The sequence below is a fragment of the Arvicola amphibius genome, unplaced genomic scaffold (genome assembly GCF_903992535.2).
Source record: "Arvicola amphibius unplaced genomic scaffold, mArvAmp1.2, whole genome shotgun sequence".
NCBI classification, from domain to species: Eukaryota; Metazoa; Chordata; class Mammalia; order Rodentia; family Cricetidae; genus Arvicola; species Arvicola amphibius.
Window position 1 is genome coordinate 1 of NW_024582254.1, and position 15,563 is coordinate 15,563.

A 15,563-nucleotide genomic window follows, 5' to 3' on the forward strand; every position below is an offset into this window, starting at 1 on the left:
CCTCATATATTTGGTTCCCAGGTAGTGGAACTGTTTGGGAAGAGTTAAGAGTTGTGGCCTGTTGGAGGCGGTGTGTTATTGGGCTTTGTCTCTTTCCTCCTCTGCCTGTGGACCAGGATATAATGATACTATGCCTGCCCGCCACCATGGTTACTATGGACCAACCCTCTAAAACTAGGCAAGTGCTTTCTTTTGTAAGGGATGACATGGTATCTCTTCATAACAATAGAATAGTAACTGAGACACTGGGCTTGGTGTCATCCACCATGGCTCTAGTGGGGGAGCACAGCCACTAATACACCCTTGATGGAAGGGAGAAGGTCTTTTCAACCAAGTGCCCAGCTCCTGATGTCCATGGAGTGAGGGAGGATGGGGTATCTGCCCAGCCTGATGGGTTGGCTGAGATCAACAACAGGTGTCACAGTCAGCCTGTCCTCATATCCATTGCTGCCACCTTTAATCCTTGCAGAGGCAGGAGGATTGCCTGGAGTTCAAGGTTAGTCTAACCAACTGAGTGGGTTCTTAGGCTCATCAGGCAGAGCTCCATAGTGAGACTTGTCTCAGCCTGATCTGCGTTTGATCCCTGAGGTGGGGGAAGGAGGATACAAGCTCCCGAAGGATGCTCTTCCCTCCACGTGCTGTGGTCCATGTTCAATTGGAAACAAAAATCTGAGTTCAAGGCCAGCCTGCTTTACAGACTGAGTTCTAGGACAGCTAGGGCTACACAGAGAAATCCTGTCTTGTAAAAAAAAAAAAAAGCCAAAAAAGAAAAAAAAAAAGAAAAATCAGCTGAATGTAAATCTAAGTTTTTTTTCTCCTCAAAAAAACAAAACAACTCCAAGCAGAATAATAAAGTGGGTAAGGGAGAATAATAGAGGAAGAGGAGGATTATGCTACCGCTGGGAATGAAAAATTAAAATTGTGGCTCAGTGGTTAAGAGGACTGGCTGCTCTTGCAGAGGACCTGGGTTTGAGTCCCATCTCTGACTCCAGTTTCAGGGGATCCACCACCCTCTTGTGGTCTCCATGGGCACTGCATGCATGTTTTGCACAGATACACATGCAGACAAAACACTCATACACATAAAAAATATCTTAAAAAAGTAAAATAGCCATTGTGAGAAGATAGTGTTTTCTTGTCGTCCTTCATCTAGGTCACTTTCTGTTGACAAACTTGCTGCTGGACAAGCTGAAGGCCTCGGCCCCTTCGCGCATCATCAACTTGTCCTCCCTGGCTCATGTTGCTGGGCACATAGACTTTGATGACTTGAATTGGAAGACAAAAAAGTATGACACCAAGGCGGCCTACTGCCAGAGCAAGTTGGCTGTTGTCCTCTTCACCAAGGAGCTGAGCCGCCGGCTGCAAGGTGTGCACATGGCGAGCTTTTCTCTCTCCTTCCTTCCTCCTCGTCTGGAATAGTTCTGTAACCCGGAGCTGTTGGTGGACTTTAGACAAAAGGATGGCACCTGTACCACCATGCCGTGGCCCCTTCCAGTGCTGGAGGTGGACATCACTAGTAAATCGTGGTTCTAATGATTGCTGTTTGGCCTCAACCAGCCTGCCGTCATCAGACATGCTTATCTTGGATAGCTTTCTAAGCCTCTGGTGTTCTAAGCCAGTGGTTGTCCACCGCGACTGGTTTTGGCTCTGGGAACACATCAGTGTTTGCAGACATGCCTGTCACAAATGGGTTCGTGAGAGGCTGCTCCTGGCATCTAGTTGGTTGAATTCAGGGGTCCTCCTGGGTGGTTCCCCAGTTCCTTCCACTCTAATGGAAGGAATGTAGTATTAGGGATAAAGAAGCTTTCCCTGGCTTCTTGCTTCTCAAAAGTTGTCTGTGGCCAGCAGTGCAGGCCACTTTTGGGAGACAGTCATAACTGCAGCATCTTAGATCCCATTCCAGTCCCCTGCTTCAGACGCTGGTGGGGGTGGTAGAGCCCAGGAATGTGGGTCTCTTATGCCCCCAGGGCTGCTGTGCTGGGGAGGCCACTTGAGATGGAGGCTTCAGAGCACAGAGGATAATGTGGGTTCAAGTGTGGGAAACAGCCTAGGTTAGGGAAGACCCAGAGTGTAGTGGTGGCTACAGCAGCCTTCTAGGCAAGGGGCCAACCTGGTCTTTTTCACTAGTCTTTATGTGTGCCTGTTTGTATGCGTGCACGAGCACGTGTGCATGCATGTGGTCTGTATGTGTGTGTGTGTAAGTCAGTGGACAATGTTGGCTGCCATCCATGTTGCTTTTTATTTGAGACAGTGTCTCTCCTTGGCCTGGAGCTCATCACCTAGGCTAGGCTATAGCTTCAGTGAGCCCTGGGGATCTACCTGTCTCTGCCTCCCCAGCACTCACTAGGGATTAGAAGCCTGGATTACCATCACAGGCATGTGTTTTGACCTGGGTTCTGGGCATCAAACTCAGGACCTCCTGTGTGGCAAGCTCTTTAACAGCTAAGCTATCTTCTACCACTTGACAGTCTCTATTGTTCCCAGGCACAGGTGTGACGGTCAATGCTCTGCACCCCGGTGTGGCCAGGACAGAGCTGGGCAGACATACAGACATGCACAACTCTGCCTTCTCCAGCTTCACACTTGGTGAGTCCCCTTCCAGCTTGGTATCCCCTCACAGAGCCTTGTTAGCTGGGGATCCAGGACTTTCCCTCAGAGATGGTCACTTTATTTCTTTTTGATTCTTTCTCCCTGGGTCTCACTATGTATCTCTGACTGACTTGGAACTTGCTATGTAGACCAGGCTGGCCTCAAACTCACAGAGATCTGCTTGCCTCTGCTTCAGAGTGCTGGGATTAAATAAATGTGCCTTCACACCTGACATTTTTTTTCCCCCATCAACATGGCCTTAATGACTAGGCTGGACTTGAACTCATTATATGGGTGAGACTGGTCTTAAACTTCTGACCCTTTCACCTTCTGAGTGCTGTGTGTGCCACTTTCTGCTCCTTCACATGTCTTCCTGGGGTAGAAGATGAGTCATAATTCTATGTGGTTCTGACCTCAGGTCAACAGAAAACAGGCTATAGCCCCACTGATGAATAAGAAAATTGTCCTGAGCCGGGCGGTGGTGGCGCACGCCTTTAATCCCAGCAGAGGCAGGCGGATCTCTGAGTTCGAGGCCAGCCTGGTCTACAAGAGCTAGTTCCAGAACAGGCTCTAGAAACTACAGGGAAACCCTGTCTTGAAAAACAAACAAACAAACAAACAAACAAAAAAAGAAAATTTTCCTGGAGGATAAGCCTTGAGCTGATGTTGAAGGAACGGCAGGCTGTGTCCCACCACCCGGCTAGCTTTACCCAAAATACACAGAAACTGTATTCATTTAAATACTGCCTGGCCCCTGGCCCGTTATCTGTAGCTTCTTATTGGTTGATTCTCATATCTTGCTTTAACCCACATTTAGTAATTTATATAGCACCACGAGGGGTGGCTTACCAGGAGAGATCTTAACCTGCGTCCATCTCAGAGAGGAGAAGCATGGCGACTGCATATGGTGACTGCCTGAAGCGTCTCCCCTCTCTTTCCCACATTCTGTTCTGTCTACTCCGCCTACCTAATTTTCTGTCCTATTGGGCCAAGCAGTTTCTTTATTAATTAACCAATGAAAATCCTTCATCAAGCTGATTTCTAGGGTCAGGCTGTACACAGGGTAGCCTCCTCAGCTTCACTCAAAATTAAGTCACCAGGAAACACACCTCCTGGTTTTTATAACATTTTAATATGTAGACTAATTTAACCATTCCTCCTGCCTCTGCTTCCTGAGTACTGGGATCACAGATACTCTAAGATCACCATGCTTGTTGCTTTGAGCCTGTTTCCTTATCTGCATAGTGAGGTCCATGATAGGACTGTCCTCATAGTCAGTGAGAAGAAGAGGTGAGATTGCCCATATTGACTGCACAGTGCCTGACCAAGAATGTAGTTTGACTCATAGCCAAACATTAGGTGGAGAGAGCTGAAATTGGAGGTCTCCATCACATCTCTCCCCTTGGAGTTCAGGAAACCCCATAGAAGAGGGGGAGGAAGAATTGTAGGAGCCGAAGGGGTTGAGGACACTGTGAGAACACGGCTCATAGAATCAACTAAGCAGGGCTCATAAAGACTGGATTGGCAATCACAGAGCCTGCATGGGTTTGTACTGGGTCCTCTGTATATATGTTATAGTTATTAGCTTGCTTTTTTTTGGGACTCCTAACAATAGGAGTGGGGGTGTCTCTGACTCTTTTGTCTGCTCTTGGGACCCTTTCCCTCCCACTAAGTTCCTTTGTCCAGCCTTGATGTGAGGGTTTGTGTCTAGTCTTGTTGCGTCTTGTTATTTGGTGTCCAGTTGATAACTCTGGAACACCTGCTCTTTTCTGATAGGAAATGGAGGAGGAGTGACCTCGGGGAGGGAACGAGGGGTGCTGGAGGAGTGGGGGGAGTGGAGACTGTGGTTAGGATGTATTGTATGAGAGGGGAGGGAACGAGGGGGTGCTGGGAGGAGTGGGGGAAGTGGAGACTGTGGTTAGGATGTATGAGAGAAGAAATAGAAGAAGAAGAATATAGTCTGAGTCAATAGAACATTATAACTGGTATTTATAATCCTTGAGAGTCATCTAGTGGGCATGTATCAAGAATTTTAACCTAAGAGTACCTTGAAGTATATTTAGTAAATTGAAGGCTGGAGATGTAGCTCAGTGGACAGAGTGCTTGGCTACCATGTCACAAAACCCTGGGTTTGATCTGCAGCACCACATAAAATCAAACGTGTTGGTATATGCTGTCCAGTACTCGGGAGGTGGCGGCAGGAGGATAAGAAGTTTAAGATAATCTTTGGCTGTATAGTGAGTTCAGGGCCAGCCTGGGCTACATGTGTCCCTGTCTGAGAAGAAAGATTATGTTCAAGGATAGAATAGGGAAAAATACGTTTTCATTTTTTCTGGAAACCCTGGGGAGGTTTCCTGTAGGAGGCAGATTTTGTGCTCATCCCTCTGTTTGGAGTTTTTTTTTGGGGGGGGGAGGGGAATGCTGCCAGGGAAGGGACCTTTAGGTAGAGGGAACTGCAAGAGGACAAAGGCATGGAGGTGGGTCCGTGGGTCTTCAGGGAAGGTTCCATCCCTAGGGATTTTGGGGGGGTAGAGCAGGGAATTTTCTTTTTTCTCTCTCTTTCCTTTTTTTTGACTGAATGTTCTGTGGTTGATTGTAGGGCCCTTCTTCTGGCTGCTGTTCAAGAGTCCCCAGTTGGCGGCCCAGCCCAGCACATACCTGGCAGTGGCAGAGGAACTGGAGAGCGTTTCTGGGAAGTACTTTGATGGACTCAGAGAGAAGGCTCCGTCTCCTGAGGCTGAAGATGAGGAAGTAGCCCGGAGACTTTGGGCTGAAAGTGCTAACTTGGTGGGCTTGGACATGGCTCATGGGTCCCCTGGAAGGGGACAGTCCCTCCCCAGATAACCTTCAAAGATCCAGATGGAACTGTATTACCAAGGCCGCTGGCTGCCATGCCCTCATCCTCTGGGGCACTGTTGGCATTGTTACTCTCAAGACCATGGTTGTTGGCTGCCATGCACTCATCATCCTCTAGGGGCAGTATTGGGACTGTTAGACTCCCAAGACCATGGCTGCTGGCTGCCATGCTCTCATCTTCCTCTAGAGGCAGTGTTGGCACTGTCAGAATCTTATGACTATAGCTGTTGGCTGCCATGCCTTTATCATCCTCTAGGGGCAGTGTTGGGACTGTTTGACTCCCAAGACCATGGATGCTGGCTGCCATGCTCTCATCTTCCTTTAGGTGGCAATGTTGGTCCTTTTTTGTTAGCTGACCACATTCAGTTGGACCACAGCTGAGCATTGATGGGGTATGTGTGGTGGTGGCAGGTATAATGTACTCTGATGATTTCTGGGGAGTGGGTCTATCAGGCGTCTCTCTTGGGAATGATTTTGGGCAATGTTCAAAGGTAGCTGTGGTGGTGACTGATTGATCCACTGTTAAAGAGCGGGTAATCAGACAAATATGGCCAGTCAGTCATAGTTTTTTTGTGGGCCTTTGCACACTTCTGTCTCCTCTAAGAGTTGGCTATTGTTTCAAAAGCAACTTGGGAGCAAAAGGGCTTACTTTAGCTTACAGGATATAGTGCATCATGGAGGAGGGACGCCACGGCAGGAACTCAAAGCAAGAGCTTGACGCAGATACCAGGCTTACACTCAGATAACTGTCTTTTATTTTCATCATTATTATTTCTTTTACACAGAGAGTCTTACTCTGTAACTCTGGCTTTCCTGGAGCTTGCCCAGGATGGCCTTGAGCTCACAGAGATCTGCCTGCTGGGATTAAAGACGTGTTGTCATGCCTGAGTCAGGTGCCAGCCTAGGCCTACCTGCCCAGGAATGGGACCACCTACAGTGGGCTTGTCCCTTCTACACCAATTAGCAAGCAAGAAATGTCCCACGGACATTCACCCAGGGCATTCTTGTCCAAGCAATTCTCCGGTTGAGGATCCCTTCCTCTTCTGGGTGTGTCAAGTTGATAATCAAAGGAACCAGGATGGCTCTTGATTGTAAACAGCCGTGGGTAACTGCTACCTCATGGGATGGTGTGGGCATTAAGCTCTTGTCTGGCTCAGTAAAGGACAGCTACGGACCTAGTGTCCTGGCTGAGGTGCTGGGATTCGGTGGAGACCCTGGCCTTCACCACCGGAATGGAGTGAAAAGCTTCTAGCTGCTGCCTCTGAGGACCAGCATCACCTGAGATCATGATCTCTCCAATTCTTTTTTTTAAAATATTTATTTATTATGTATACAATATTCTGTCTGTGTGTACGCCTGCAGACCAGAAGAGGGCACCAGACCCCATTACAGATGGTTGTGAGCCACCATGTGGTTGCTGAGAATTGAACTCAGGACCTTTGGAAGAGCAGGCAATGCTCTTAACCTCTGAGCCATCTCTCCAGCCCCGATCTCTCCAATTCTTATGATAATTTTAACCTTAGATTCTCAAGCTTTCTGTATGATTATAATAACTTGCTGGGTGTAGTAACACCAGCACTTAAGAGGTAGAGGCAGGAGGATCGAGCATTCAAGGTCATCCTCTGCCAGCCTGGGCTATACAAGATCCTGTCAAAACAAGTCAAAACAGTGAAATCTCCAAATGTAGCTGAGTCATAGATTTAAAAAAAAACAAACATTTTCTTAGTGTGTATGTGTATGTGCATGTGCACAGGTATGCCCTTGAGTGTCTGCCTTCAGTGCGGAGTTCATTCAGAGGACAACTTGTGGGAATTGTTCTTGTCTTGTGAGTCTTGGGGATACAACTCAGTTTGTCCAGCCTTGTGACAAAGACCTTCACCTCTGAACATATCACCACATGACCCTGAACCTGAGTCATAGGTTTTATTTTATCCATTGTATATGGAATTTATTTCACACACAACTTGAATATTTATTCCTTTTAAGAAACCGACTTTTAAGTTACTGAGGCAGTGAAGCAAGCTGCTGCTGACTCTGTAGTGGTGGAAGGTGCAGCTCACCATATGGCAGGGATCACTGAGGTTGGGCTGTCTTAGGGAACTTCTGCTTCAGAAATGGGACACTCAGCTGGGATGTAGAATTTCCGGACCATCAAAAAGGTCAGTAGATAGCTGGGAAGTACACACCTTTGATCCCAGCACTTGGGAGACAGAGGCAGGCAGATCGCTGAGTTTGAGGTCAGCCTGGTCTACAGAGCTAGTTGCAGAACAGCCAAGGCTACATAAGGAAAGCTCAGTAGACCACTGGGTACTTAGAGCAGGACTGGCCTAGAATTGTCACTTGCCAAGTGACTGCAGAGCCCAGCCAACCACGTAGCACCTGCTCTGCTGGAACAGTGACACCAAGAAGCACCTCATTGCTACAGAATATTTTGAAGCCACGAGAGGTGAGAATTGAAAGCTCTTTGTCATCCACTCCAAAGCTGCCCAAGTTCTGTCTTAATAGCAGTGTTCCTAGTAGGGTATATTTTGCAACCAAATCATATGTAGAAAGATGCCCTTGGATGTACAATATATTTATATATCTATTTATTTATATTTCATGTATATCTGTTTATCTTGTACATGCAGTGCCTGAGAAGTTGCAACCAAATCATATAGAAAGGTACCCTTGGATGTACAATATTGATAGCATGCATCTCTCTCTCTCTCTCTCTGTCTCTCTCTCTCTCACACACACATCTATCTATCTATCTATCTATCTATCTATCTATCTATCTATCTATCATCATCTATCATCTATCTATCTTTCTTGTATATCTGTTTGTCATGTGCATGCAGTGCCTGAGAAGGATAGAAGAGGACTCCAAATCTGGAACTGGAGTTACAGTTGTAAGTCTCCATATGGGTGCTGGGAATTGAATATGGGTCCCAGGTCCTCTGGAAGAGCAAGCCAGTGCTCTTAACCACTGAGCCATTACACTGTTAGATTCTCCTGCCTCTGTCTTCCCTGTTTAATGATCCCCTTGGTCATATAAGCCCATCAGGATAATCCAAGACAATGCTTTACTGTTTTTAAAATCAGTAGAGCAGACTTAATGCTATCTGTTATCTGGTCCTGTTTGCCAGGTAAAGTAACACAGTCCTTTGTTTCTGTGTCCCAGGTTCTGGTGATGGGATCTAGCTACCCTGGGGAAGGCCATTGCTCTGCTGACTGTATACTCCCCTTTATAAAGCCTGGCTCTTAAGGTTTTCCAATGACGCCCACTTATTTCTCATCCATTCTGGTCTGCTTTAATTAGGCTGGTTCAACTCCACTTTTTTTTTCTTTTGAGACAGTTTCACTGTGTAGTTCAGACTAAACTTGAACTCTAGATCTCATCTCAGCCTCTCGAGCCCAGAGATTACAGGCCCACTATATGTTGCCAACTTGCAATGTTTATAACCAAATAAACAAAAATATACATTCCTGTTATTAATTCGCCATTGTTTTTTTTGTTTTGTTTTTGTTTTTAAAACACACACAAAAAAGGGTTTCTCTGTGTAACAGTCCTGGCTGTCCTAAAATTCCCTTTGTAGACCAGGCTGGCCTTGAACTCACTGTCTCTGCCTCCCTAAGTGCTGGATTAAAGACGTGTGCCACCACATCCTGGCTTGTCCTCTTTTATTTGGCGTGTGTGTGTGTGTTCTTGCTGGGACAAACTTCCTGACAAAAGCCACTGAAGGAAAGAAGGCTTCAGTCTGGGTGGCAGCTCCAGGGTATGATCCATTATGGTGTGGAAGGTGTGACGGCAGGGACTTGGGGCAGCTTGTCCACCCTGCATTTTCAGACAGGAGGCAGAGGAAGGAATGCTGCTGCTTAGCTCCCCTTTGGCTTTGATTTTTTTGTACATTATTTATGTGTGTGTTGTGCATGCATCACGGTGTGCTTGTGCAAGCCAGATGGTAACTTATGGGGGGTTTGGTGACAAGTGCCCTTCTTACTCAATAAGCCATCTTGCCGGCTCCCTTCATCATTATTATTGGTGGTGGTGGTGAGGGGCGAATGCCACACCATGTGTGTGGACGCAAGAGAACAACTTTCACGGAGTCAGTTCCTTCCTGCCACCGTTACATGAGTTCTGGGGTTGAAGTCAGGTTGTCAGGCATTTGTAGCAAGTGCCTTTCCCTGCTGAGCTGTCTCACCAACTTCTGTGTTCCTTTTTATTCTGTCTTCTACTCAAGCCCTTAGTGTAGTGTTGCTTACACTTGCTGCGGCTCTTCACATTGCAATTAGTTCAACCTAGAAACTTCCTTATAGACTTGATCAGAGCTTTGTCCTAGGTAGCACTAGATACTATCAGGTTGACAGTATTTACCACCACAGGGTGTCTTTCTTGGGAGATGGCATTTATCTGAAGGAGGTAAAAGTCTAAACTTATCTGGAGCCCAGGCTACCAAGGTAGCTGATCAATGGGGATGCTTTTCATGCTGGGGGGATTTGTCTTTCTTGCACATGGATGTGACTGCTTCTGACCACAAACTCTCATGACCAACATCCACTTCCTCTTCAAAATCAAGAGATCTCAAGTGCCACAAATGCTACAGTGTCCTAATCCTGAGGCCTGAGATGGCTCGAAAACAGCAGCACCCTAAGATATATGAAAGATGACAAAATCTACTTGAAAAGACAGCCCAGAGAAGAATTCGTGGGCAAGTAATTAAGCCAACTAAAAAGCTGGGCTTATAATCCTAGCCTTGGAAAGGCTGAGACAGGGGCATCTTGAATTTGAGTCTAGTTTGGGCTACAATAGTGCGATTCTATTCAAAAACTGAAAGTCAAACCACTTTGAGTAAAGATAAAAACCAAAACCAACCAACCAAACAAAAACCAAAAAACCCCAAACCAAACCAAACCAAAAACCAGACCAGAGAAACAGTGACAGAAAATTGCTTTGTATGGTGACTCAACACGGAAAGGAATTGAACTTGCATCAGCTTGTATGGACTGTTCTTCAGAGCTGGGGAATTCTATCCTGTTGCCTTTGGTGACCCACTGTAACAGGATGTTCAAAGGGTACCAATTGGGCTGATAGTTACCTATCTTTTTATATGGTTTATTTTTTTTATATTTAAAAATTTTCATCTCCTCCCCTCCTCCCACTTCCCTCCCGTCCCCTCCACCCATACCCCCCCATCCCTCTCCAGGCCAAGGAGCCATCAGGGTTCCCTACTCTATGTTAAGACCAAGGTCCTCCCAACTCCCCCCAGGTCCAGGAAGGTGATCAACCAAGCTGAGAGGGCTCCCACAGAGCCTGTCCATGCAGAAGAATCAAAGCTCAGCGCCTTTGTCCTTGGCTTCTCAGTCAGCCTCCACCGTCAGCCACATTCAGAGAGTCCGGTTTGGTCTCATGTTCCATCAGTCCCATTCCAACTGGAGTTGGTGATCTCCCATTAGTTCTGTCCCACCGTCTCCATGGGTGAACGCACCCCTCACGGTCCTGACTTCCTTTCTCATGTTCTCCCTCCTTCTGCTCCTCATCCTTGGGAGCTCAGTCCGGTGCTCCAATGTGGGGCTCAGTCATTTTCTTCATCTATCGCCAGGTGGAGGTTCTATGGTGATATGCAAGAAATTCATCAGTATGGCTATAGGAACTGGCCTTTTCAGGCTCCCACTCCTCAGCTGCCCAAGGAACTAGATGGGGGCGTCTCCCTGGAAACCGGGGAACCCCTCTAGAGTCAAGTCTCTTGACAACCCTCAGATGGCTCCCTAAATTAAGATATATGCTTCCCTGCTCCCATATCCACCCTTCCTGTATCCCAAGCATCCCATTCCTCTGAGCGCCCCCATTCTCCCCTTCACACTTTTCTCTCCCCATCTTCCCTTGGCCCCATCTCGCCCGACCCTCAAGTTCCCAATTTTTGCCTGGCGATCGTGTCTACTTCCAATATCCAGGAGGATTACTATATGTTTTTCTTTGGGTTCACCTTCTTATTATCTTCTCAAGGATCCCGATTACAGGCTCAATGTCCTTTAATTATGGCTAGAAACTGATTATGAGTGAGTACATCCCATGTTCATCTTTTTGGGTCTGGGTTACCTCACTCAGAATAGTGTTTTCTATTTCCATCCATTTGCATGCAAAATTCAAGATGTCATTGTTTTCTACCGCTGAGTAGTATTTTAACATGTATATATTCCACAGTTTTTCATCCATTCTTCCACTTAAGGGCATCTAGGTTGTTTCCAGGATCTGGCTATTACAAATAATGCTGCTATGAACATAGTTGAGCAAATGCTTTTGTAGTATGATTGGGCATCTCTTGGGTAAATTCCCAAGAGTGGAATTACTGGGTCCTGGGGTAGATTGATCCTGAATTTCCTGAGAAACCTCCACACTGCTTTCCAAAGTGGTTGCACAAGTGTGCATTCCCACCAGCAATGGATGAGTGTACCCCTAACCCCACAACCTCTCCAGCAAAGGTTATCATTGGTGTTTTTGATTTTAGCCAATCTGACAGGTATAAGATGGTATCTCAAAGTTGTTTTGATTTGCATTTCCCTGATAGCTAAGGAGGTTGAGCATGACCTTAAGTGTCTTTTGGCCATTTGAACTTCTTCTGTTGAGAATTCTCTGTTTAGTTCAGCGCCCCATTTTTTAATTGGGTTAATTAGCATTTTAAAGTCTAGTCTCTTGAGTTCCTTATATATTTTAGAGATCAGACTTTTGTCAGTTGCAGGGTTGGTGAAGATCTTTTCCCAGTCAGTAGTCTGCCTTTGTGTCTTAGTGACAGTGTCCTTTGCTTTACAGAAGCTGCTCAGCTTCAGGAGGTCCCATTTATTCAATGTTGCCCTTAATGTCTGTGCAGCTGGGGTTATACGTAGGAAACGGTCTCCTGTGCCCATATGTTGTAGAGTACTTCCCACTTTCTCCTCTATCAAGCTCAGTGTGTTCAGATTAATATTGACGTCTTTAATCCATTTGGACTTGAGTTTTGTGCATGGTGATAGGTATGGATCTACTTTCATTCTTCTACAGGTTGACATCCAGTTATGTCAGCACCTTTTGTTGAAGATGCCCTCTTTTTCATTGTATACTTTTGGCTCCTTTATCAAAAATCAGGTGTTCATAGGTTTGTGGTTTAAGATCCGGGTCTTCTATACGATTCCATTGGTCAACTTCTCTGTTTTTATGCCAATACCAAGCTGTTTTCCATACTGTAGCTCTGTAATAGAGTTTGAAGTCAGGGATGGTAATGCCTCCAGAAGTTCCTTTATTGTATAAGAATGTTTTGGCTATCCTGGGTTTCTTGTTTTTCCATATAAAGTTGATTATTGTCCTCTCAAGATCTGTGAAGAATTTTGATGGGACCTTGATGGGGATTGCATTGAATCTATAGATTGCTTTTGGTAGAATTGCCATTTTTACTATGTTGATCCTCCCAATCCAAGAGCAAGGGAGATCCTTCCATTTTCTGGTATCCTCTTCAATTTCTTTCTTCAAAGACTTAAAGTTCTTGTCAAATAAATCCTTCACTTCCTTGGTTAGAGTTACTCCAAGATATCTTATGCTATTTGTGGCTATTGTGAAAGGTGATACTTCTCTGATTTCTCTCTCTGCTTCCTTATCCTTTGTGTATAGGAGGGCAACTGATTTTTTGGAGTTGATCTTGTATCCTGCCACGTTACTGAAGGAGTTTATCAGCTGTAGGAGTTCTTTGGTGGAGTTTTTGGGGTCGCTTATGTACATTATCATATCATCTGCAAATAATGAAAGTTTAACTTCTTCCTTTCCAAATCGAATCCCCTTGATTCCCTTATGTTGTCTTATTGCTATTGCTAGAACTTCAAGCACTATGTTGAAGAGATAAGGAGAGAGTGGATAGCCTTGTCGTGTTCCTGAATTTAGTGGGATGGCCTTGAGTTTCTCTCCATTTAATTTGATGTTAGCTGTTGGCTTGCTGTAAATAGCCTTTATTATATTTAGGAATGACCCTTGCATCCCTAATCTCTCCAAGACCTTTATCATAAAAGGGTGCTGAATTTTGTCAAATGCTTTTTCAGCATCTAATGAGATGACCACATGGTTTTTTTCCTTCAGTTTATTTATATGATGGATTACATTGATAGATTTTCGTATGTTGAACTAGCCCTGCATCTCTGGCATGAAGCCTACTTGATCATAGTGGATAATTTTTCTAATGTGTTCTTGGATTCGGTTTGCCAGTATTTTATTGAGAATTTTTGCGTCAATGTTCATGAGTGAGATTGGCCTGTAATTCTCTTTCTTGCTTGAGTCTTTGTGTGGTTTAGGTATCAGGGTAACTGTAGCTTCATAGAAGGAATTTGGCAGTGACTCTTCTGTTTCTATATTATGAAATACCTTAAGGAGTATAGGTATTAGGTCTTCTTGGAAGTTCTGGTAGAATTCTGCATTGAAACCATCTGGTCCTGGGCTCTTTTTGGTAGGGAGGTTTTTGATAACAGTTTCTAATTCTTCGCTACTAACAGGACTATTTAGAGCATTTACCTGGTCCTGGTTTAACTTTGGTATATGGTATTTATCTAAAAAACTGTCCATTTCTTTAACACTTTCCATTTTTGTGGCATACAGGCTTTTGTAGTAAGATCTAATGATTCTCTGAATTTCCTCTGTGTCTATTGTTATGTCCCCTTTTTCATTTTTGATCTTATTAATTTGCGTGTTCTCCCTCTGCCGTTTGATTAGTTTGGCTAAGGGTTTGTCAATCTTGTTGATTTTCTCCAAGAACCAGCTTCTTGTTTCATTGATTCTTTGGATTGTTTTCTGTGTTTCTATTTTGTTGATTTCTGCCCTCAGTTTGATTATTTCCAGTCTTCTACTTCTCCTAGGTGAGTCTGCTTCTTCTTTTTTCCAGAGCTTTCAGGTGTGCTGTTAAGTCACCAATGAGCGCTTTCTCTGTTTTCTTTAAGTGGGCACTTAGCGCTATGAACTTTCCTCTTAGCACTGCTTTCATTGTGTCCCATAGGTTTGAGTATGTTGTGTCTTTGTTTTCATTAAATTCAAGAAAGACTTTGATTTCTTTCTTTATTTCTTCCTTGACCCAGGTGTGGTTCAGTAGCTGACTGTTCAGTTTCCATGAGTTTGTGGGGTTTCTGGGGTAGAATTGTTATTGATTTCTAATTTTAATCCATGGTGATCCGATAAGACACAGGTGGTTACTAATATTTTTTTGTAACTGTGGAAGTTTGCTTTGTTACCAAGTATATGGTCAATTTTCGAAAAGGTTCCATGAGCCGCAGAGAAGAAGGTATATTCTTTCCTATTTGGGTGGAATGTTCTATAGATGTCTGTTAAGTCCATTTGGTTCATTACCTCTATTAAGTCTTTCAATTCTCTGTTAGGTTTCTGTCTGATTGACCTGTCCATTGGTGAGAGAGGAATGTTGAAGTCTCCAACTATTAGTGTGGGTTTGATGGCTGCCTTGAGTTCCAGTAATGTTTCTTTTACATAAGTGGGAGCTTTTATATTAGGGTCATAGATATTCAGGATTGAGACTTCATTTTGAAGGGTTTTCCTGTTATGAATATAAGTGTCTCTTTCCATCTCTTCTGATTGATTTTAGTTTGAAGTCAACTTTGTTGGAAATTAGTATGGCCACACCGGCTTGTTTCTTAGGTCCATTTGCTTGATAAACCTTTTCCCAACCCTTTACTCTGAGTAGGTGTCTGTCTTTGTGGTTGAGGTGTGTTTCTTGTAAACAGCAGAATGTTGGATCCTGTTTTCGTATCCAGTCTCTTAGCCTGTGCCTTTTTATAGGTGAATTGAGTCCATTGATATTAAGTGATATTAATGACCACTGGTTTTAACTCTGGTTGTCATTTTTTATTTGGTAGTAGAGATTGTGTTTTCCTTTCTTTGAGATGTGCTGGTGAAGGGTCGCTAGATGTCTGAGTTATTTTGGGCAATGATGGACTTCTTGGTTTGTGAATTTCCTTCTATTACTGTCTGTAAGACTGGATTTGTGGCTACATATTGTTTAAATTTGTTTTTATCTTGGAATATTTTGTTTTCTCCATTTATAGTGAACGAAAGCTTGGCTGGGTAAGTAATCTGGGCTTGCGTCCATGGTCTGTTAGTTTCTGCATAACATCTATCC

The 15,563-nt window shown here is 44.6% G+C and overlaps 1 protein-coding gene across 1 annotated transcript; it reads left to right on the plus strand.

Moving 5' to 3' along the window:
* Positions 1-1,128: 1,128 nt before the first annotated feature.
* LOC119805757 (retinol dehydrogenase 13-like) lies at positions 1,129-7,829 on the plus strand (the record flags this gene model as incomplete). Its single annotated transcript, XM_038317594.1, has 3 exons — positions 1,129-1,366; positions 2,485-2,586; positions 5,189-7,829. Coding segments are annotated over 3 exons (585 nt in total), but the record flags the coding sequence as incomplete, so codon positions are not given.
* Positions 7,830-15,563: the final 7,734 nt, after the last annotated feature.